Source organism: Phalacrocorax carbo, chromosome 5, assembly GCF_963921805.1.
Source record: "Phalacrocorax carbo chromosome 5, bPhaCar2.1, whole genome shotgun sequence".
Taxonomy (NCBI): Eukaryota; Metazoa; Chordata; class Aves; order Suliformes; family Phalacrocoracidae; genus Phalacrocorax; species Phalacrocorax carbo.
Genome location: NC_087517.1, coordinates 1,734,744 through 1,759,418, shown reverse-complemented (window position 1 = coordinate 1,759,418; position 24,675 = coordinate 1,734,744). Strand labels below are relative to the sequence as shown.

The following is a 24,675-nucleotide window of genomic DNA, read 5'->3' as shown; positions in this document are numbered from 1 at the left end:
AATCTGTGGTTTCAAATTCTCTGAAGTATTCCTAATAAGGAGAAGTTTGTAAACAATTTATATGCTGCTTTATGTTCACATAAAATAGAACAATTTCAGATGTCAATATGTTGAAACCATTTTCTGACTTTAATTATTGATGAATAGGAAGGAAGTCTGAAAATAACCCATTCTTAGTTGTAAATAATGCACCCTGTTTTGTAAGAATTTAATTAGAAAGTTTTTTCCCTTTCAGCAGCATAATTCTACTAGAAAATCTGAAATAAATAAGCTTAGAATTGTGCAGCTGTTCACAAATTAGCACTGTCGAAGAACTCAACTTTTTTTAATCCTTTTATTGTGCAGACTCAGGATTTATTTTAACCCACAGTATACCACTAGACTTCAAATTTAACTCCTCCTTAGCTACGTGCTGCTCCCCTATGAGTGAACCTACACATGAAGACGTTCTTTTCAGTGTATGCAGAGAAGCAGGAGAAAGCTACGCTATTTTCTTGGTGGAGTTACAAACCTTAGCTGAGGTAGGAAGAAGTTAATGGTTGAGAGCGACCTAGTATGTTCTGTCATGTGTGAAATTTTGACAGCAGCATGGAAGGAGGCAATTAAGCCTCTTCCAGGTTTGAACGTTACTGGGAGGCTGACTACAACAGAGCAGATGCTCTCCCGAGGTGTGGGTGGCATCTTCCCACCGCAAGAAAGATTTCAATGAACTGCATGGTTTCAGATGGATTCATATAATGCCTTGCAAAATTAAAGCAAATGAATGCATTTTTTTTTTAACATGGGAAATTCTGCAAGCAATATAAATGACATTTGGGTAATGCCTCAGGAAAACATTTGGAAAAAGTATTTACAAAGGGAAATCTAGTTTCTCTTTTTATAGCACACTTCTTTACAAATAATATTTCTGTTATTGTTGTAGGTACCAAGGCCAAACCCCTCTGCCTTTCAACGGAGTAACTGCAAATGTGTTGTGAGACACCCAGTTTACACCACAGTGGGTAATGACTGTTCATTTATTTGTAAGAAAGAACATTTGCGGTTTATTTTTGAGCCAAAAAGATTGTTGGCCACTATTATACATATGAAAATGTGATATCTCATTTAAAATGTGGCAGCAGTTACTGACAGAAGCAAAACTAACCCCCAGAAAACACTGTATATAGAATATCTGTTTTCCAAATATGAATGAGGTCACCCTTGGATGTGATCTGTGTGTTATTAAAATGAAAGATTTCCCTAGGCAGAAAGCCATTAAGGCTGAATTAATGCCATAAATATCTAACAGCTACTTCAGGTGAGTAATTCTGATTAAAATACACTGCGTTTTTTCTCAGATCGCACTTCATGAAATTTAGTCTGGATATTAAGGATACAACGTTTAGCACATACTAACACGCTTATACACGATACGGTGCGGAACTTGCCGCGAGTTCCGTGAGCATTTGGTGGTGTGCCTTTGGCGGGGAAAGGAGGTGCCACCGGTGCCTCTGGCCCAGGCCCAGGTCGGTGGCTGCAGTGCCCACACAGGATGTGAGGACTCGGATTTAATTTCCCCCTCTGCCTAAGAGAACTTTGCCCTGCAGCTCCCATTTCCCGTGAGAGCTTGGGAGGCTGCTGGCTAATGAGGCAGGAAGGAAATGTCTCTCAGTCCATCCTATTAAAGCCGTATCACTTTGTACAGAATCATTAAGTATTAATTGGGCCAGAAAGGCGGTAGGGTGATGTTGTGGATAGTGGGATCCTAAGCCTGCCTCCAATCAATGTTTAATTTTCTCCTGTTAAATAGCCTTCAGAGCAGGGATGTGGACCCAGGCCTGCTCACTTGACGTGGTGTGAAATTACCATCCATTGCTGGCAGGTCCAGGGACACAGGGGGGCTGCAGCGTGGAGACCGCTACCCTTGGACTGCCCAAATCCGTAACGCAGCACACCGCTCTCCGCATGCAGCAGCATGTAGAAGCAGGGTTTCTAGACCTCTGTGTCCCTCTGCCTGCAGCAGATAGCTAACCTGCCACCTCCTGAGGCTGGGAATACACCGCTTCCTACAGCACGGAGCTGTACAAGCAGCGATATTGGAAAAAGCTCAGCTCTAAAGCGCCCTGTAGGCCTCGCTCGCCGGCAGGCTGTCTGCATGCAGCTCACACCTGGGAGACCAAACATAGAAATTCAGGCTTCCTTGAGCAGAGTTGATAATTATTTACAGGTTTTCCACACTTCGGATGAATGATTTATGCACTGCCCCACTGGGTTGAAAGAAGGCAGCGGGCAACGATGCCCTCTGAGTTTTGTGTGAAGTCCAATCGAAGAGAGATGCTCAAAGCCTACTAGACGAGACAAAGCGATACCTCCTAGGCAGCGTCAGCCTGAAACACCACCCAATTATAATGTGGTATTTATCTGCCTGCTGATACCTTTTTTTGTAAGCAGCCGGTGCATTTAGAGTATCATTTGGTTCTTGGTTAAAGGAAGGGTGGTCTTGGTTCTAAAAAGAATGCTCATTTTACTTCCGACGTACAGATATGCAATTCCACACGTGAAACAAAAATGAGAAAAATAATACAGAGAACTACATTTAGTTCTCTGCCATCTCAAAGGAAGATAAACTTCCTCATTCACTGTCAAGGGAGTAACTTAGATGTGCCTGGGTTTGCCAACCTCCCTTCCCCCTCTGTGAATTATTTCTCTTGCGGATTATGAGGTGTTTCAAGCAGGACCTGCACACAGCTTGATCAAACTCCTGTTATCATTTCATGGTTTCTGTTCAAGACTGCCAATTCTAGCAGTTTTCCTTTATTTTCAAGAACTCTGAGTTTGTAAAACATTATTTTTCCTCTGAGACCGGAAAAAGACAGTAATCTCTCTGATCAACACCTCTGAGGTTTCCAAGAGAACACGTGCTGAAATTCCAAAGGCAGTTCTATGGTGTGAATTCAAGACTTTTTATTTCTAATAAGAAAGCGATATGACTTCCAATATTCATAAGGCCTTGTTTCTGTATAAGATTTTGAAGTACAATTTGCCCTTCATGCAGATAGAGATTGGAAGCACAGATTAAGGGGAAAAAAAACCAAAACAATTGATAGGTTAATGCCGGTAACAGAAGTTTTAATTTTAAAAAAGGAGATCATTTGAAGGGGAAAGATAAATTGTATTGACAAAGAAAATTGAGTTTTACTAAAATGATGTTGTCATTTATCATGTAAGTTTTACTGTGAACAAGCTAGAGAAATGATTAGAGTGGACGTGACCGAAATCGTTACTGAGGTTTGGCAAGGTGGCAGATCTCTATCTGACATCTAAAACTTTATCGAGAATCAAAAGCAAATATTACAAATATGGAAATTTGATGCATTTCTAGACAAAGGACAGGATCCTGTCCTGCAAAAGGGAAGAAACTATTAAACGAGCTCAGCTCTGTGACCTAGGGGGCTAGGATTGCAACCGTGGTCCCCAACGGAAGCAGTTACCTATGCTGATTTTTGAGGATCATTACCATGCGCATAGGACTTGGAGGAACGCTCCTCAAGGCTTCATCTGTCCTAGTGCATTAAACCTGCCCAGGACCATTCTCCGGCACTGCGACCAGCTGGCTCGGGGTGGCCTCTCCCTCCACAGGTGAATACGCACTCCGATTTTGGCATCTGTGTGCAGATACCGAAATGTCCTTTAGAATTTACTTTCCACCTGGGATAAAAGATGCTACTCAGTTAAGGACTCTGTTGTCTTAACATAATCACCACAATGGTGATACAGAAGTGAAAGCACCCTGTACCCCATAACCAGTTCGCTTAATCTTCTAGGCAGTGATTTTTATTCCAAAGTAAATCAAGAGTGACTAACCCACCTTCTCTCTGCTCTGAGGAGGCAAGTATATCACCTGGGTAAAACCCATACCTTTACCTTCCCCTTTCATCCCAGATGAGTTTTCTTAGCTTAATTGACTTAATTGACATGTGTTTTTATGCCCTTCCTGGTTTTAGCCATCAGTGAAAATGAAACCACTTTGGGCCTAAAATTAATGGTAAGTCACAAGTAATGAAAAATCTGTACTTCAGACACTCCCACAATGAATGAAACAGCTTCACTGAGAAGGATATAGAAGCAATAAACTTGTAATAAATGTCAGAAAGATGTGAGCCCTTTATTGGAAAAAACCTCATGTACTGCTTTTAACAACTGAAGCTGTCAGTTATATAAATGATAATGTGCATTGAGGGAAAGTAAGCTATAAATCCTTTATTTCTGAAATGAAATTTTATCAAACACGGAGAAATAGCTTGATGACAAAATTAATTCTCTGTTAATGCCAAGTATAGATGCATCTGGATAAGAGCAGTTTAAATTCAGAGCAAAAAGGGATTTTCCCAAATATTTTCTTGTATCAGGAGTGCTTTGCATCCGAAAGCGCCTGTGTCCTTTTGATCATCCTCACCCTCAAACTTGAAAACAACTCTGGGATATTATTTTTGCCATCGCTAACTGGTGCTGAGCAGAGATGCGAATGCCAGGCCCAGTGCGCGCGTGGCTGAAGAGCAGCGTATGGCATTCAGAGGAACCGTGAGAAGAAACGCTCCTTACCACCTCCAGCACAGGTCAGTTCACTGAGTAAATACAGACCTCGGGGTGTTCAACACCGACTTCTCACCAGACCTGCAACACGGAGATCTGCGATTCCTTCTGGGTCTGTAGCTGTAGAAAGAGACTCAAATTCAGTCTAAAGGTTCAGACTCAGTTCTATGTGTTTTCCAGCTTTACTGATCTTCCTCATCTTTTTAAATTTGAAGCAGACTGATGCATCTAAATAAGAAGCAAAACGTGGAGCAGTATTAATGCTAATGCCCTTACTTCAATTCCGTTACCAGAGAAATATATTCTGTTCTTTAATTAAGAAAACAGCAGCAGAGGTAAACGATTCTAGAAAGACAGGACTAGCAAGAAGCAGCCCGAGGTTTACCCTTTATAAGGCAGGGAAGACACAGGCAGTTACTAAGATGTGCAAATAAAAAAAGCCCAGATGACATTTGTCTAAGAGTCTTGAAGAAACTACAGCCTGAAGTAACTGAACTACTGCCAAAAGTATGTAATTTATCATTACACACACCTACTCTATCAGATGAGTGGACTAAGTGTCATACCCTACTTTAAAAAAAGCTCTAAGATTTGTGTTCAAGACATAAAGGGAGTACAGGGCATAAAGTATTTAAATGCAAGGGTATTTCAGCGTTCTCATATAGGGCAGGCACATTTATCTCAAAGGTTATCCAATTTCTTTTCAAATGGTAAAACCAGGCTGTGCAGTCGTAGAGGAAGCCTCCGTCAGAGGCGGTACGGGATTAACTGATGCATTAGCTGTGATTGCTTTCACGTTATAAATGACACTTCAGGGGGTTGATGAATAGTTACATTTCGTTTACCTGTGGGTCTGCATTTGAAAAGGTAATATAGCAAAAGCAATAAAATTGAGTAAGTAGAACAGTATAGGCTGCTATTACCTAAAAAAATAATAAATGAATTACACTGCAAGGCAGTATACATGCAATAACTGCCAGTCTGTTATCTATCAGCCCATTTTATTTCTGTTAGGTGGTAGGAAAAAGTTCTATATTTTGTGTGATTATTGATGTAAAATTCAGATGAAAATGAATGGGCTTGTTCAGCTTTGTTTTCCTTGCTGCATAAGATCATACACAACTCAAAGGATCTGTTCTAGGACATAAGTATACTTTTTTTTTTTTCTCTAACCTCACCTGCCAGGAAGAAAAAAAAAAACGTTACCTTCTGGCACGACAGATTGGTTAAAAGGGTACAGTAGAAGTTCCAGTAGAGCTAGGAACACATTATTTGGCACAAAGTTATATACATTTTAAATAATGCAACGCAATATTTAAAAAGTATTTGCAAAAAACCTCACTGGTCTTACTTAGGTGCTATTCAATTCCAGCCTGGGAAAGCTTAGCAGACACGAGCTTCCGCAGGTCACACAATGAGCCTACTGATAACCAGTCTGACTGTGCTACCACTCATGTGTCTGGGAAGCAAAGGGATGCTCGATATTCCTGTTTTCTCTGGGAGGGAAAAAGAAAAGTTCAAGTAGGAAAAAAAAACCCACAAAAAGCACAGGGAGAGATGAGGATGAGGGGAGATGGGGAAGCTGAAGCAACCTGGACTTTTCTTCTGCCTGGAAAGGCTGAGGGAGAAGAAACACTGAAGCCCGTGAGATCACAGATGTCATAAAAAAGTATATTAAAAAAGACTGTCCGCCGTTTCTCAGAATACATGGAAGCCCACCCAGTAAGGATATCAGGCAGCAAGTATGCAGCTAATGTGGTGAAGCTGAGGGACTCCTGTACAAAACCTGTAATTAATCTTGGAACTCTGGCTCAAGCTGTGTTGAAACCAAAAGTCAAACCAGATTAAAATAGACGTTAAGAGAAATCCACAGGAGATTTACAAAGAGATGCTAAATGCGATGGTCTGAATGCAGCCCCCACACTGGAAACTCCACGCTGCGAACTGCTGGAAACACAGATTGCTGAGAGAGGAATGATGTTATATTTTTGCTATTTCTTACACTGTTTTCCAAGCACCCGCACCAGATCGCTGCCTTTGATCCAATGGAGCGCGTCCATTCTCTTATGCGCCCTTTACCATCACACACTAAGTATTACGGAATTTTTGCCTGAAAGATGGGATTCCGTTCATCACGGTTACCAGCACGGGGCCCACCCATGGTGGGTTCTAAAACAGACGCTCTGGTGCAAACGCCAAGCTGTTGTGTAATACGCACCACTTGTACTGAAATCATCCAGAATTGTGAGTGATCGACAGCTTTAACGCTGGGACAAAGACAATGCCAAAGCCAGAAGTCGCGGTACGCACACGGGAAATAACTGCTTTTACGCAGGAATCCAGTTCTGAGCAACTAGGGAGAAGTGAAGTATAAAAAAAGTTGACATGGAAAATATCCTTTATACACTAGTTTAAAGATCTGTGCAGTTGCACTGTCAGGAGCTTGTTGAAAGTAAGTTAGTAACATTTAGAGATTTGTTGTTTTCATGAATAAAGATAGCTGTTGTCTATTATACAAACTAAAAGGAAAACTCAACTGAGAAGTGAACGTTTCTGCTCTATGACATGCTCTATGCATGGTTATGAGTCAGGTGGCAAAAAAAGCCCTTCCATGAGACAAAACGGCTCTTTCAAACGGGTGGCATCGCCCAGAATCTAACACGGCAGTAGGACTGAATGAAGAATGCCATCACAGACTTTTGCTGCTGCTTTTGTATCTAATACCTTTGAGGGGGAGTATTGTTTTAAGGGTGCCAAACTCTGGATTGTTTTTTTCTTCTACCATGAGAGTTTGCTTTTCCCTACTTGGAACAAACATACTACTGTTCCTATTAGAAATGAAACAAGAAAGAACACTTTGCGTTTATACAGTCCATATCCAGTTCTGCATCTTAACGTAAGTTACAGGAAGCAATTAATGCTCACAATGCCCATGCGAGGTTAGAGATAAAAAAGCTGCAATGCAGAGAAATTGACTTCCTCATCCTCAGGGAAGCACGTAACTGCATTTCTAGTCTTGCACTCTAGCCCTAGACTAAGCTCTCTGCTGTGCTTATACCGAGTCTATCTTAGGAATCATTTAATACTTTGAAAGCTATATATCATCTACATTGAGCAAAGGTTAAAAAATTCTGAGCGCTCTTTTGGTATGTTTTGAGAAACAAAGACCATCAAATCATTTATTTAAATGTTATTTTGGATCATGCTGAAAAATGCTTTTATTATTTTTTAAGGGGAACAAAAAACATAAATTGCCAAGAGGTTTCTCATCCTTATGTCAAAGCAGCTAGTTTATGCAGTTAGTTTTCAGTGTCAGAAAAAGGTATTATTCACGGGACAATAAAATGTTGTAAGTCAGGACTTTTTTACTTTGCTTCAGTGCTGCCAAGTCTGGTCACAGAGAGGGAGAGGGGAAAGGGGCACGCTGCCATCCATTTGCTGTACCAAAGTACAAAACAAATCTTTTATCCGCTACCCATTGAGAAAAAAGTTGAGGTCTACGGAATCCTTTCCTGGCTGTCCCCGTAAACAGGATGGATAGCTTTGTTGTTTTGCTTTCCTTTTCTAACAAGTGAAGCTTCCCCTCACAAAAGTAATAAAATTTCAGCCAACGCTGAAAACATACTGCCGCTTTTGATATGTGATCTGTGCTATGTGATTACGTGCTAAGATCTGCGGGCGATGATTTGAAAAAGCGCCCGAAGTGCACGCGAGCGCTCCTCTGCTTGGGTGTAAAGGCTCCTTGGGTGAGGTGGCGGAAGCTTCCTCCAAATTTTACCTCAAGATCGGTGAAATGCATCTGCTTCAGGGCACCGTTTCAACAGCGATTGTACAACATTTTGACACGTAACCGTAACTTACTGTAGGCTGTCCTGCAACCAGGGCTGGGACTAGAGGACAAGGGTGTCTCGACGCCAGGGCACTCCTGAAGTGACCGCAGTCCATGTGCTTCCCCCTGGTACTGGGAAACTGGAGAAAGCATTAACAAGAGTCACTTTTAATAACCCGTCGAAAGGGTGACCCGGCTACCTTGGCGCGAGGCTTCTGCCGGTGGGCAGGCGCAGGCAGCCCCTCGTGGCTGGTAACCGAGCAAGAGCTGGCTGGAGCCAGGGGTCTTGGGGCAAATCGGCCTGGCTCCATCGCCTCCTGGACCCGCAATGCCCACTGACTGGCCTGGCCTGGAGCCGAAGCGCTTTCCACCGCGCAAATGTTAATTGAGGGCTTGTTCCTATTCTCGTGGGTTTTTCCTTCCCCAGTTTCTCTACGCTTGAACCCATCCGTGACTAACAGGTTATCGGAGGGGGCCAGGGTCCCACCCGAAACAGGGGTGCCCTGAGGCGGAGGCACCATCGCCTCACGGCGGGGACCTGGCGCCACCGCCCGCCTGCGCCCCTTCCCGCCACCCGCCCGCTCACCGGCAGCCGCTGCTTGTGAGGCGAGGAGCCGCCTCCCCCCCCCCCGCCCGGGGCCGGCTCCGCGCCGGGACAGCCGCGCCGCCGCCTCCCCGCTCCGAGCCCCCCGCAAGTATCGCGGGAGCCGGGCGCTGCCTTCGCCGCCGCGGCCATTGGGCGGCGCGGCGGAGGGGAGGCGGCGGCTGAGGCGCGGCCACCGACCCGGCGAGGCGGCGGCGCGGAGCCGAGCCTCAGCGCATCCCCCGGCCGCGCCTTGGGGCCGCATGTCCCGCCGCCCCGCACTGCACCGCACCGCGCCTCGGCGGCCATGAGGAGGAGGAGGGCGGCGGCGCTGCTGCCGCTGAGCGCGGGGCCGGGGGCGCCGCTGCGGGGCTCGGCGTCCCGCCGCAGGTGAGCGGGGGGCGGCCGGCGGGTTCCCCGGGCAGGGGCGGGACGGGACCCGGCGCCGCCGACCCGAGCGCGGTGCCTGGTTTAAGCAAGGGCTCGGTCCTTTCCTCTCCCCTCCGCCCGCCACCGGCTCGTTTGTCAACTTTCCATGCATGGTTTCGGTGGCGGGGCCGCGGGCTGCCGGCCCCCCCCGCAGCGGGCTGCCGGGGCCCCCCCCGGCGGGTCGCCGCCGGTACCGGGGGAGCTGGGCTCCGAGCGAGGCGCCTCGCGGATAAAGCTCTCCTTAATCCCAGTCCCGCCGCCTTTCCTACCGATTGCAGCGCCGTTTTTACGCGGCGGAGAGCTTTGCGAGCAGGGATAAGCCCGGCCTGAGGCACGGCTCTAGGCAGGGGCGTACGACGGACTGGGACTCAATCCGGCTCCTGGCACGCAGTTTTCTCCCTAAAGAACTAATATCGTCCCGCTTTTTGAGGTGACGAGAAAGGATGTAAATGTCACTGGAAGACCCCAGGTAGGTACATTTGTGGTAGAGAGGGAATAACCCTGTGGGCTTGGGTTCCCACGCGCGCTGGAAGCCCCCAGCCCGGCTCGTTGCCCTTTCCCCGGCGCTCGCAGCCGGAGCTGGCAGGGCGAGGCGCCGCTCGGGTTTTGCTGGCCGCTTCGCTTCGCTTCGCTTCGCGTGGATGTAAACAGCGAAACCCCGCCGGGAATGGGGTTTGGCACGGCTGCTGGGGAGCTCGTGTTTTTTTTTCTTCAGAACGTTATAAAGTTAGGATGCCAACTGTTCGCCCAAGAATCGGGTGAAAACTTCTTCCAAGCTGGCAGGACATAAAGTTTATTTTACAGTTTTTGATAAGAGTCTTTATCAATCTGAAATAGTAAAGAAAGAAATAACTGCTCGAGCTGCCGTTATTTCTTCTTTATTGCAAAATGAGCAGGGACTGAAAATTTGTTTGGGTGCTGCTGGGTGGCTGGAAATAGTAAGAGATTAATGAGAGATTAAGATATGCTCAGAATTATGCAGGGGAAAGCAAGAGGCAGAGATTAGTTTAACTGGTTGATGGCTAGTGGACTTTGAGAAAAGAAATGAGGCCTTAAAGCTTGTATTGTTTTTCAAGGAGCCTTTCCCCCCCCCCCCAATTTTCCTCCGCGGTGCCCTTGGCTGATAGCACATCTGATTATTGGTGATCTTGATGTGCTGCGTTCATCGGTAAAACCGTGCAAAGGTGCTAAGGCTAATGAGGGCAGTTAAAAAATTTGGTATAACTTGAAAAGTGGTGCTTTTATCTTTTGATATTTTTTTTAGATAGGCCGGTTACTACAGACACTTTAGGATTGTTGTTATTGTTGTTTATAACAAGTGGTTTTGGGTGGCATTAAACCAAAAACATCTAATATGGCATAAACTTGGATTCCCCTGGGATTAGACGTGGTTTCTTAACTGAAGCAATATTCTAAGAAACAAAACGTGCTGTATCTCCCTCTCTTTGTGCTCATATGTGAGTGATTAGTGTTTGCAGGCTCCCCAAGATGAGCGTGCGCTATCAGGAGATGCTGATGCTGGTAAAACAGGGTGGAAAGCCAGGCTCGCAGTCTCTTGTTTGACTGCGGATGAGCTTTAAGAAAATACAAGTGTAAACAACTGTGCCTTTCAGGCACAAACGAAGACTGAAGGGGAGGACGTAAGCCTGCGTGGTTCTGGGATTTATGTCTGCTAACACCTGCCTCCCGCCTACCACGGAAAAAGCTATGATTCTTCCTGAACGCTCATGAGGAAGAGAGGTGACATCTGTTCCTGCCATCTGTACCCCCCAAGAACCCTGTTCCTAGGGGAGAATAAGTTGTAAAAACATTCCTTATCAGCTGTAGCAAAAGCTGATGACCCGTTTGCATTTGGGAATGTGCAGAATCAGGTTGCATTACTTTCCTTGTAACGTTAAGTGCAGTTGTTTTGCGTTGAGGCAAAATACAGTCGAGAACTACCTAACCCCACTGCCAGATGACGCTAAAATTAAGGCCAGAGAAGAAAAGCAGAATCGCTTGGAAATAAGACACTAGGAAACCTTGTAATATTTGTCTCTTCAAGACACAGTTCTAGTGGGTTTTGTGCATTAGCAGGTGAATTCAAGAGGAGGCTTTTCCTGAAAATATGGGAGAATTGAGTTCCGTTTGGCTGCACATCGCTTTTTGAACATGGGAAAATAAGGTTTGTTTGGTGGTTTTGTTTTTTCTAAACCCAATATAGTGAGATCTATGTACTTGTAACAAACCTGGTTTCCTCAAAACTTTTGAGACGAATTAAATATCGGACTGCATATTCTACTACTTTTGTGACTGTCAGTTTTAAGTTAGAGCAAGTATAATGTGGCAACTTAGTGGTTGTCAAAAATGGCCTTTTTAGTATTCACAAACTTTGATTTTTTTCAAGACTGTTCTGTTGGATCGGAAGAGGTGAGGGAATTCTCATTTCCCAGTGTTATAAAGGAGCTCGTTTGGCCTTGGTACCTAGAAAAAAGGATCGACAGGCCCCCCTCTTCACAAAATAGGTGAAATGCCTGTTCTGCATTGACGCAGCCACAGGTGCTCCTTGGCGGGTACGTCCCCCCGGCCCACGCCAGCCGGAATGCCTGACTGTGGCTCTCTGCCTGCCTGACCTTCGGGTTGGAGCCGGCGACTCCTGCTGAGCGCTGAGCTCCGACTCTCCTGCCCTGGGATGCACGGTGCTGAGCGCAGGGTTACGCCACGGGCTTGACCCACACGCAGGCGGGCGGACGTCCCGAAGGTCGCTGCCCATTTTGGCGCTGCAGCCTCGTAAGGAGTCACTCTTACAGGACTCGTGTAGGAGACTCTTGCAGAAGGCAGTGGTTACTTTTTTGGTGATGCTCTGCTTCCAGCTGTTTCAAGTTTTGGGGTTCACTCACAAATATCTTCGTTTGATCAGCAAGATCGGTGCAATGTGCATGTTCAGCTGTTTTCCAGTGTCAGCGTGATGCTGATGATGAGTGCGTCGGCACGGCCGGGGTGGCTGGGCAGCTGCTCCTGCGTCTCCGTGGGACGCGTGGCGTCTGTGCTGGCAAGCCACACGTTTGTCAAAGGTTCGTGGGGGAATCCTCTGGCGCGGGGCTGCAGCTGCCTGGGCTGTGTTCTTCCTCGGATACTTGTTCTGTAGCTTTTCCCCCGGTGGTTGTGTCACTGCCTGACTTGCTCCAGCATTTTGTTCTTGTTTGAAGAGCCAGGAAACTGGTCCTGGGTGGTATCTGTCAAGTCGTCAATACCACTCAAGTACTTGTTACTTTTTCATTTCACTGGTACGTGGGAGAGCACCCACCATCTGAAAACAGAATAAATATAGTCAGGTTAGTCTGCTAATTAGCCGTGATGAGGTTGTGCGGCGGCTTGCTAGGGGATACCTGCCTGTCAGCGGTGCGGCAGTCGGCGTGCGTTAGGGAGAGGAGAGATGCCAGGTCTGACTGTCAGGGCAAGGAGAGACCTGTGAGGTTGGTGACCAAAGTCTTCTGACTTGTTTCGATCTGTTGTTAGACGGGCTGCCCTTTGGGGGAAGAATGTGGAAAAAGGAATGAGAGGAGGACTTTGCATTTCTTCCGTGAGCTTCCAACACATTATAGCAGCTGGGATTGTCTTCTGATATTTGGGTGTTGAGTTTGTGCCCATATTCTTTTAGGATTGTCTTCTTTTTGTTTTTAGTTGGCTTTATGTTTTTAGTGCTTTGTGCCAGCACATTGGTAGAAACAGCCTGTTTAATACAAGCTTAATATCTGAAGGCATGGACTTTAAAGACGGGAGTAAACCCAGATAAATTCTTCACAAACCTGACATCATTTGCAAGCTAAGTGGCTTACAGTGCAGGTGGCTCTGAACACAAAAAGCTTTTCTTGTCTGGATGTTGGGGGTGTGGTGCTTTGAGGTATCGATTCTGGGCGATGGGTGCTAGGCATTGCCTGGCTCTAGTCTGAACAAAGCAACGCAAAATAAAGGGTAGACTTGTATTACAAAGAAGTTTGGTTAGATGAATTAATAAGTCTTTTCCACTTTAATTTCTGAGTCACGGAAATGCATTTTAAAATGAAGAATAGGTCTATTTTTAAATGTCAAGCAGCCTATTTCAGGAAAGGAGAGAGGGGGAGAAACTAGTGCTTAAAACACAAAACACTGGATGGCTCTAACTAGAAATACCTGGGTTTTTTCCTTTTTTTCTTACTAAATGTGAAAGAGCTTCCTGTATTGATCTCGGAGATTGACAGTTCTAGCATTATAAGTTCTTCAGATAGCTGTACATGAATTAATAAACTGCTTACGGTATTAAATGATGATTCATGATTTTTGGAGAGTATATATTATATATTAAGGATTGGTTAGATCAATCTAGCCATAAGATTCCTGTAGGCAAAATGCATTTTGACCGTGTATATTTTAAAATTAAGGTATGCCTTAGAAAGATAGGGTTGCAAACCTTAGTAGTTCTTAAAGCAAGCTTACCTCTTTGGTTTTTTAATGATAATTGCTCTCGTAGCAACTCCGATAAATTTAATTTGCAATGCAATGTAGCACATTTTACCCAAAGCTTAAGCAGTGGACTCGAGCTTGTTAGATCACGTTCCGCGACAGCCTGGTGCTGGTATGCGTGGATGCGGTCATGTTTTAATAGAGTTTTGTCAGTTCGCGCTGGCTAATTGCCATTCGGTGCAGCACTGCCTGCATCGGACTCTGGCTCTGCAGCAGAGATTGACAAAAATAATAACGCCAAGTCTTCCTGTGACTGGCGCCTAGATGTTGTTGTTGTCTGTTTTTTACTCCTGCAGCTTCAGTGAATCGCAGGAAAGCTAAGAGAAACAGTCGTGTTCATCCTTCGATTTATTAGAGGTGAAGGCTGGAAACTTAAGATTTCAGTTGAGCTGAGCTCTGGTCTGCCTTCCTTAGGTGTGAAAAAGGCATTTGTGATAGCTTTTATTTCTGCTTGGGAATTTCTTCCAGCAAAGTTCTTCCTGGTTACTCTTCAGCTGACCTCCCCATCTTTTGCAGGAGTCTGATCCAAATGGCTCTGACAGAGCAGATGTGTACTATAGATCGGCTCTGAAGGGCTGAAGCGCTGCTTTACTGGAGGGCTTTATGGACCCTTTTACTGCTGAGTTGCATTAATTTTTAAAAAATGAAGTATTCCGCTACTATCACTAAAATGTATTTTAAAAGATTTAATAATAATTTAAAAATGAAGTAGTCTGCTACTACCAGTGTTCATTAATATGTACATCACTTGAGTGTCAAATGTTGCATCATAACAAGGATTTGTCAACAGCACTAATTTAATATGTCTGAATTAACCGCTTCGTAAAATGATCTGGTATTCTCATGTACAGTACTCTTGTGGTCAGTGCCGTAACAGTATCCATGGCCATCCTGAGGTTTCTATTTCTTTGCCTTTAGCCTAAATTCTTTCGAGTATGGGTGAAGGGAACATTTGAAAGGCTGTGAATTGAGATGCTTGCTAACATACAGAGTTGTCAAACGAGATAAATTTCAGTGTTGACTGAGGTGTTAAGTCGCATACGTTAAAAGAATGGTCTACATGACAAATAACAGATTCACTAGAAAATGCAGCACGCCTCAGTTAAATAATGAAAAGGCAGGAAATTACCGCTGGAGTCATAACAGTAATGTAACTCCATCCACTTAGTCATCGTTCTAATGCGCCTGCCATCTGAAGGCTGTGTACAGTAATGGATACAGACCCCAAAAGGGCAGCCAAGGCAGTTTTCCGTGGCCCCCCAACCCTCTTGCATATTTTTTTTCCCCTCAGTGCTGTTAGTTTAGAGGGATGTAAAGGAAGAGGGGAGAAGGAGGAGGAGTTCTGTTTGTAGTTTGGTGCTATGCAGAGGTACTGGGGAAATAGTATGTGGAAACACGCGGCTGTATACAGCGATATTTAATCAAATCTGTGCTATGAACCACCCGTACAAATAACAGGTTATCAGGAATAGGCACTCCTGAGCCTGCGTTTCAGCTGCGAAGCATTGTGCGCGCCTGACGTGTGCTACTTAACTGCAGTAAGAACCCTGACGTGGTTGGGAAACACGGCTCTATCCCTTGTCCTCTGGGAAAGCAAGCCACTGTTGTGGCAATGCAGGTATGGCTGGGGCACAGTTTGCTGTGTTTTCTGTTCCTCTGCTGCTGTCATCAGCCTGTCGGGAAAAGCTCTTCTAGCATTTAGCAAAACTTCGGTGTGAGCTGACCAGGAGGCAGAAGCAGGGGGATTCCTGGGTGTTTGGTATCCAGCGAGATGTTGCTCAGCGCATCCCCTCTGCTGCCAGCTGGTCCCACGCAGCTGTCGGGTGCCTGAGCCTCAGCGCCGCGGGAGGCCGAAGGAGCCGGGAACCACCTGGCAGCGCCAGCGGAGGAAACAAACCCCTTCCCCTCCCCAGGGGCGAGCCCGAAACCTCCCTGGGGCCTGGGAGGCCAGGCTGGTGTCCTCAGTTACATGGGCTGCATCTTGCAACCGATGGGAAGGCGGGGGGTGGCTGCGGGGGGTTTGGGTAGAGCCTGGTACCCTGGGGAGCAGCCCCCCCAGTTGCTAAGCAACCGCTGCCTGATGCTGCACCGCAGCACGCTGTTGATGAATGCAGATGTGGCCACATCTGGCAAAGGAAGGAGGTGTAGCGTTCCTCCTCACGTCCTGTGCATGTTCCTATAATACACGGTAGATTAAGCTGCTTTTTTTGTCAGGCCCTCGCTCCTGTAGGCACTTCATTAAGCTTTTATGGCTAACATTGATCTTAATGTTGACTTGAAAAAGGGCGTTCAGCTCTATTTTAGGTTTCATTCCATAAGAAATTGACGGTTTTGTTTTGAAACAATAGTTCCATAACAATAATTTGCCATTTGTCTCCTTTCTTACCTAAGCATCTGGGCGTCGGTAGTCACTTTGGTGCTCCCGGGAGTAGAGATGGCTAACAGGAGTTGCTTTGCACAGGTTGGGGTCTCACAGGCTTGGGAGATCGGAGTGAGGGCAGAGGAGTTTTGGTACTAATTTGGAAGATGTAATCACAGCTCTAGGATGTGGATGGGCTCTGTCTAGGACTCTAACTGTGCTTCTGTGTTGAATCAGTAACAGTGCTGAGTGATAAACCAGGCAATTCTGATTTTCTTTTGGAGGAACTTTTGTAAACAGTTTATTTCTGTCTTCCTCAAGGATTAGGACACTTAATTCATACCGAGTCTTAAGAGTGGCGACAGATTAAGGGGCTGTTCAAGGATGTGCTCATACTGATTTACAGAAAGTGGCCATTTGAAAATGTGTGGAGATCAAGTTCTATTAAGTTTCTTCTGAATGTGGTTTTTGCGTGTAGTGCCTGAAGTGCTGCAGCGTTGGACTCTCTTACCCCCAAACCCCGCGTTGCTTCAGTTTATGTCTCATAAGACCACAGCAGAGCCAGAAGTTGCCAGAAGCTTCGCTCATAAAGTGTGAATACAAAAAGCAATTGGAGGAAGCTATTGGTCTGTGAAACGGGTGGATGCTCCTTAGAGGGGTCCAGGTGAAGACAATCAACGGGCGTGTTACAAAAAGCCACGTTCAGTGCTTCAGAAAGGCGTCGCTCTGGCTACAAGCTCTCAGTTAACACCTTCCATTAAACTTTTACGTGCAGCATATTGGCGATTTTAATACTTTCTAGTCCATTAGTCAAGACATGAAGATTATGGTTACCACTTCACAGCCCCTCTGTCACTTGGGCAGCTTTCATCTTCCTCTTTCTCCCGCCAGTGTGAGCGTTGGCGAGCGCGCCCAGGGATGGAGCGGAGCTGACGCTCCCCCCGATGCCTATCCTGCCAGAGCGGTGTCGGAGGGGAGGGATGGCTTTCAGGGATCCAGGCAGGTGAGACCGAGGGGCCGGCCCCTTCTCAGCCCTGATAGGAAAACACCAGCCCAAGAATCGGGGCTTTTGTTGAATCAATGCACCGACGTGGGCTGCAGGTCAAACTTTGAAGGGTGTAACTCCAGGAACATCACCAGGGGAGCGGAAACTGGGGAATGCTTTTCAAAGTCTTGGCCTCAGTCTGTGCCCCCGTTGTTTCTACAGAGGGGATAATACCTTTTCTTTTAATCTCCCAGAGATATTGTGAAAGTGAATTAAAAGCTTTTGAGGCAACTGGATAGAGTAGTGATGAATGCCGTGGCTTTGAGCCCCTGAGAAAATTAAATATTGTGCATTCTGTGCATGGCTTGGCTGGCATTAAATTAATAGGGCGTGGGGCTGTGTGGGGAGTTAAAAGAAGAAATACTGAACAGTTGCTTCGTTTTACCAACTCTGATCTGCTGTGTGCGCTCAGCGAAAGTGGGCTCTGCAGAGGGGAATTTTTTTAGTACGTGAGAAAGGCAAGTCAAGGTTTTGCAGCTATCTTTAATTCTGCCAGTTTTTCAGAGCTTGGATTTGCAACCTCCATAACATTCTCTTACCACAGCATTTTACTGTGGCAGTTTTAGGAAAAGCAGATGATTTCTAAATTTGCATACTGTTTTCTATTATAAAACCTTGGTTTTATTGCATATAACACTGCCAAACTGCAGGTTTTTTAGGGCAGGAATTTCCCTCGCTGCTTTGCTGCTAGATTACTGTCTTTAAATTAGCTTTATTCTTATGCTGGGGTTTTGAGCTACCACTTCTATTTACTTTCCTCCTCTCCCTGAAAACCTTGGTACTCTGTACGTCGAGGGTTCCTGTGCTCGTGGCTGTTGGTGACCGGACTGTGTCTTGGCTGTTGTATCCCACGTGCCTGCCGGCCGTCCTGTGCGGGTGTTGCTCCAGGCTGCGGCCAGCCCAGACAGAACCGCGGGAGGGTCCCATTTATTTGAGCGCAGGCAGGAGGAGAGCCGGGCTGGGGGGGAAGAGACTGAGCCGAGCAGAAGAGGAGCCTGGCCCTTGCAGAGAAACAGGTGTGTGGAGGCAAAGAGAGAATCAGCTCCTCAGAAGAGGAGGCTGGTGGTGGAGAGGAAAAGGGTGGAGAAGAGCGCGGAGAGTGCAGCCTGGGCAGCTGAAACACCTGAACAAGGAAATGTTAAAAACTGGTAAATGGGCCTTGGGAAGCGATTTGGGAAGGCTGCCTTTCTGTCTGTGGCGGGGCGGGAGAGCCAAGGGAGGCTGGGGCGTGGGCTTAGGGAAGGGTGGGACGGAAGCAGCCCCAGCTGGGAGACTGAAACCAGGGCGCGGTGGTGGAAGGGCCGGGTGCTGAGGGCGGCCGAGCGCCGAAGGCTGGTCGGAGATGTGGGTGACGAATGCGCACGTGCTTTGGGAATTGCCTTACACTCCCCAGTCCTGGCTCTTCGTGGGTTCTGGGGGGTTTTGTTTATTTGTTTCTGGGTTTTTGTGAGTGCTTGAACTTTCAGCCCTCCTCTTACGTAGTGCTGGTGTGGCAGGAATTGAGGAGTACGCCTTCAAACCTTGCTTTAGCACGTGAGTGGCTTGTGCTCCCCGTGCAGAGTAAGCAGGTCAGCGGTGTCTGTACTTGGGAGGAAGGTGGAGAAAATGGTTGGCATGAATCTTACAATAGCCACGAGTCTTTGCTTAAGTTTCTTATTTTCTGCTAAGAAAGCTTGGGAAGGCAGCCAAAGGCATGCTGCTGTTCTGTTTTTTGGGTTAGCAGCCGTTTGTATCCAGTTCTTGGTGTAAAACTTTGCATCTGATACGTTTTTTTAAAGACATATTAATTATCTCTTAAGGAATTGTAATATAAAGCACTTAGGGGACTGAAAAGCCTTCAGAATCCACAAGTGTGTTGAGAGGAACGTGGAGATTGGCAGAAATGTCCTGAGATCAGTGTGAGTGGTCTGGACTGTGATGAAATTTTTTTCTTCTGTGTTTTATCTCAAATTGGAGCAGGAGAACCTTGCTCTTGTTTGCCTGGCCCTAGCTTTGCGTATTTTTTTATTTATTTATTTCTAATACTTGCTGAAAAATGCTATCGTGGCTAGACAAAATGATTGTGAATTTTTTGTGCAAATGTGAGGTTCAGGGAAGGGGAAGGAAGGGAAAGGGGAGATACTTCTGTCCTGAAACAGAGCTAGGTGAAATAAAAAATCTTAAATGAAAAATGTTTCATTTCATTAAAACAATCATTCTGTCTGAAAGTATTTGGTTTTTTTCCAAATTCAACTTAAGCGCTTGATCGAAGGAAAAAAAAAAGGTCAGTTAGTCTATCCCGGTGATGGATGTGTATCCATTTGGAATTCAATATGTATGGATTTTGGCTGATTTTATTTGTTCAAATAAACCTCATTTGAAATATAAGCCAATTTGAGGACTGTTTGCGGTGAGGTTAGGTGGAGCCCCGGAGCTCTCGGGCACGCGTGGGAGCAGTTTGAACTGAGCAGCACCTGCACCGTTACGGCTGGTACCTGGTTCTGGTTTCCCCCTGGCCTCACGTACGCCCAGGGAAAGGGCTGGGCTGGCCAGCCCTGCTGCGGCAGGGAGGGTGGCTCTCACCCAGAGTCCGTGCGGGACGCAGGTGGGCCCTCTTCAACCGTTCGATCTTCCTCACCCCACACGAGCGAAGCACCAGGAGCGAGGCACCCCATCGGTGAGGCACCCGCTGGATTCAGCGGTGGGACCGAGCCCCTGCCCTGTGTCTCTGAAAGCTCCCTCCCACCCCAGAGGGGTGGCTCTTGCCGCGTGAATTTGAAACTTATGTCCCAAGGAAAAATGGAGTCTCCCCAGGTGCCCCGTGCTTAACAGCAGATCAGACTTCCTACGGGCATTTATGTGCGCGTTTGCAGGGTGACGGGCTGGACGCGTTACAAAAGCTGCTGGTGGTTTTTCTCTGGGCAATGAAATATTTTCTTTAATTTCTTCGTTTTAAAAAAAAAAAAAAAAGGTATTTACAGGACATGGAGAGTAGGAGGCTTGGCTTTTTGTCACTAGTAATCCTCACATCTGTAGCAAAGCAACCCAGGACCAGGTTAATGGTTCGAGCTTGAGGCCAAAGGCGTTTTGCAGCGGGCTGCGCTGCCTGTCCCCATAGTGAGGTGCCGCGCGTCCGTGGGAGTGCAAGTACCCTCGATTAGCCGGGCTTCGGAAGATTAAAGCGGGTTTTATTTTTGTTTGAGGAAGGGGAGGGATATTGAATCTGGATGTGAACTATTGCAAGCGAGACGTTTGCCGTCGTTGGTGCGGACTTTACGAGAGCCCGTTGCGCCGCCCTTATTCCCGCACCCGGCGCAGCTCGCTGAGGCGGCGCAGCAGGCTGCGGTGGTTCCTCTACGGGCTAGTTGTTTGAAGACTGCACGGCACTGGGAACGGAGGAGCGTTCCCATCGCCCGTCGATGACTGCTACGCTTCTGCGCTTTGCTCGCTTGTATTAAAAGAAGAACTGATGAAGAAAAAAATTCCTCTGTATTATTAAGAGCTTGGGGAGGAAGTGCCTTTGTATCTCAGCTGGTGCTGAACAAATAACTATTGTGCTCACCACCACAAAAGCCAATTACGGCCACCATGGTGACAGAGGCTGCGTGGGGAGAATTAACACTTCAGCTGTTTTCTCCTCTCTTTTTTTTTTTTTCTAATAAAGATCTCTGTTAATTTGTTTTTTCTTCGTAATTTTCTTCCTATAATTAAACCGTTCCTGTTGACTAGCATGGAAATGAATTGTGCTAACCTGAAACAAGGATTCCTGAGCCCTTGAAATTTTAAATCAACTGGTGGTGAATCACTGCAGCAAGAAAAAGCTACTGGTTTTGTTTATATTTAAGACAGATGGAAAACTTTATTAACGATTACATAGTAAAATAGCACTTCAAGAATAATTTGAAAAACTGTATTTAGATCGCTCCATCTCATTGGTTCAAATGAAATATAACTAAGATGTAATGTAAATTTCTTATATTTGGGAACTACTTAAAATGAAAACGACCTGCTACGGAAGCTCCCTCCGCGCAGTTTCTCACCTCGTATGCTGCTGTTTAAACAAGGAGCGGAACTGGACCAGTCGTCTGACTCCCGTCTCCCTGCGTGCGGTGCCGGCTGATGTGACGGACGGGGTGCTCCTCGGGGAGGTCGCTCCGGGAGGGACGGAGATCTGTTTTACGGGAAAGTAACGTGGCGGGGTGAGGGAGCGTGGCAGGAGTGCAACGATGCGCCAAGAAGGCTGGGCCAGGAGCGAGTTAAACCAGGGAAGTTGCCAGTTGTGGTACTGCTGGATTGAAAAGCTGAAGGTTTTTCACAACGAAGATAAGGGCTATGTATAAAATGACATCTATTTAAGATAGGTTAAAATGTGGACAAAACTTAGGAGGGCTTTTTTTAATTATAAGAAACTTCTTTATGTACTAGAGAAGACAGTCAAGTGATAAGGACTTTTCTTTTGTAGGCACTTGGAAAGTTATCCAGCGGTGCAGTGCTAAGATGGCGCTTCGGGAGCATGGCCGAAGCGGGACTGCCCACCCTGACATGGAACGCAGCCGATAACGGTAAGCATAAGGTTTTACAGCCAGCCGTCTAACGCGCAGCTCTGCGCTGGGAGGAGGTGGGGGGCCCTCGCACGTAGCTTTTGTTGACCCAACTTACTGCTGCAGGCCTAAATATGGGGGTGGGTGACTGCAGCATTCTTCTGCAAGGCGTTTTTGGTGGTGGTGACATGGTGTTCATAACTTTTCCGCAAGAGAAAAATTGATTTGCTTTTAGTGTTCAGAGGCCACATTTAGGATAGCTTTGTAAACACATTATTTGAGGAAAAGGAAAATTTTGGTTTTAGTCTTTGTGTTAGTATCTCTGTCTAATGTTTAATAGAATGATGGACGTCAGCAGCGCCTGCTAACACTGCTTTGTTGTCTTTTTGTGTAATCTTTATGAAAAGTTGTTACATTGCATGTAATATGTAGATATTAATGTATGTTAGCACATATTACATATGTCGTAACTTATATAAAACGTGTTTCTGAATGAAGGCTACTTATGTAGCCTGTCTGTGACACATGCGATTCAAAATGGTCGGTATTCGTAGTAGGACTGTAGGAAACAAAGTACCTGCATGTGTGGAAAGAAACAGCTACTTCAAACATCTCCTCGCTGCACTTTCCTGTAAGTTTTTCAGTTCACTGCATGTCCTTGTTAGCCAATTCAGCCTTTTTTTTTTTTTTCTTTGCTTGCAGTGGGATGCTTGTCTTTGCTTCCGTGTCGGATATTAACTGTGGGAGTCTGATACTTCTCGGCAACTGCTGTCTTTCCTCGGCATTTGAGCTAGAAACCAAGTAAAGCAATGAGGAGATTTGTTTACTGCAAGGTGGTTCTAGCCACTTCTCTCATGTGGGTGCTTGTGGACGTCTTTTTACTTCTGTACTTTAGTGAATGTAATAAATGTGACGACAAGAAAGAGAGGTCTCTGCTGCCTGCTCTGAGGGGTAAGTACCAAGTCTAAGCTATCTTTGAAGGTCATAGATTTTTTTTTTGGAAGTAATTGCCTCATATGTTTCTCTGTACTTTATAAATTATTTTTCCACTTCAAACAGACAAAATACCAGGATCTTGAAGTACCTAGTTTCTGTAATGCTTTAGTGGCTTCTGAATTGGTTTCAGTTATCTTAGTGTTTGACCTTTGCCATCATGAAGCCGGAGTCTTGTAAGTTTTCTTCACTGAAGCTAATATACCAAATGTCTCCGATACGTGGAAGAGAAAACCGAAGTAAGCATATTAAGAACCTCTTTTTATCAGAAGTCACTTGACCTACAAGAGAATTGATGCTCTTATGATTCTTTCTTCATTCATGAAAGATACTTAACTTGTAAGCTTGCTTTTAAACTCTTAGCTCTAGCTGAAACAATCGTTTTAAAAGATGGATTCTCTCTGCCATATAAAAACATTAGGATCAAGTCTCAAATGCAGACGGAGCAGATTCTCGTCTCACTCCAAATATTTTTAGCCATGTAATTTACTAAAGGGGAGTTCATGAAAACTGAACCTTGACAGAAGCTGCAAGGTTCCGAGTTTGTAATTTCCAGAGCAGTCATTCACAGGGCAGATCGTGTGCTTCTGTGCATCCAAAAGACACAAGGTGTGATTTAGTACTTGGAGTGAACTTCAGAGTAACCTCTAGGAACTGTAACGTTGACTCCCGAAGGCAGTGAAGGCTGTAAATCCGCAGGAGATTCACAAGAAGAGGGAGAAGAAATGTATGAGATACAGGTGTTTGTTTTCCCTTGTAAATTACCATCCTGTTCTTAAGGAGTTCAGGTTCAGCATATGGAAGAAGGAAGGTACTTTGAATCTCTAATAGGACTGAAACGAGATGAATTATAACTAGCGCAGCAGCTTTTGTGACGTGTTTACTGTTGAGAATAGACACAAATTGTGTCTGAGACTGTTCCTCCCATCATAAATACGTATGTGTGTTAAACCTCATACGTTAAACATATGTATGTGTGTGGTCCTCAGTTTTCTCCACAGGAGAGATCGTTGTCGTCCTTTTAAAAGCACTTTGGGGTTATGGTTCAGTTGAGTTGGTAACTTTGCAATAATTTGAAATGAAAATACCATTCAGTGATGGGCTTGTCACATGGCAGTCCTTACTCAAGATGTGTTTGGAAGACTTCCCTTTGACCTTCTGATTGTATAAATAGCTACACGATATTAAAAATAGAAAAAACCCAGTTATTTTTCCAAACAAAAAGGATATTGCTTGTTGTCATTTTTTTCTTGTGTAATTGAATTACTGTATTTTTAAACAAATACAAGGCAGAATCTTGCATATCGTGAGTAAAACAACCCGTTTAACCTATACTGTCAGCTGCAGAAAAGGGATCATAGATTGTTTTTGAAGTGTGCATTGGAATTTTCTCAAAATTGGTTACATCTTGTGAAACGTCTTAATCAGTTGCATGTTTTTGCTGTGTAATTGGGTAATTTGTAAAGACAGATATTAAAATGATAGATTTTATTTGAACATCAACAACTTATAACTTAACCTAGGCTAAAAGAAAATAGGCACACAGGGATATCTGCTTACGTCCCTGCTACCACCGCTCAAATTTAAATGAAAACGTCTGGAACTTGCGAGTATGAATTCACCTTTTTGAGACTTTTTTGTCAGCACAGTACTGTGCAATACTGGAGTTTTATTTTGAATTACGCTGTCGCATTTGACTACTTGAAATGATTCTTGTTTTTTTCTTCTTTTTACATTCAACTTACTGAATTCTTCTTGCTGTGCCTGTTAGAAAGAGAGGAGGTTTCTGCACAGAAATTCTAAAAGCAACACTGCTGCTTCTTGCTCTCAGTTTTGAGAAACAAGCTATATTGAATACGTAAC

The 24,675-nt window shown here is 45.4% G+C and overlaps 1 protein-coding gene and 1 long non-coding RNA gene across 3 annotated transcripts in view; one reads left to right on the top strand and one right to left on the bottom strand.

The window, feature by feature from the left end:
* Positions 1 to 2,978: 2,978 nt before the first annotated feature.
* LOC135313662 (uncharacterized) lies at positions 2,979 to 9,075 on the bottom strand. The gene is made up of 3 exons (XR_010373207.1): positions 8,988 to 9,075; positions 8,434 to 8,541; positions 2,979 to 4,800 (listed from the first exon to the last, which is right to left on the bottom strand). It is a non-coding gene; the product is annotated as an uncharacterized LOC135313662 (long non-coding RNA).
* A 79-nt stretch (positions 9,076 to 9,154) lies between these two features.
* GALNT13 (polypeptide N-acetylgalactosaminyltransferase 13) overlaps positions 9,155 to 24,675 on the top strand; it is a 159,349-nt gene continuing 143,828 nt past the window's right edge. For both annotated transcript variants that reach the window (XM_064450924.1, XM_064450923.1), the window contains exons 1-3: positions 9,155 to 9,374; positions 21,741 to 21,840; positions 22,522 to 22,770. In XM_064450924.1, coding sequence (XP_064306994.1) covers positions 22,629 to 22,770 — 142 coding nt within the window. In that variant the 5' untranslated portion in view covers positions 9,155 to 9,374; positions 21,741 to 21,840; positions 22,522 to 22,628. The remainder of the gene's footprint in view (positions 9,375 to 21,740; positions 21,841 to 22,521; positions 22,771 to 24,675) is intronic.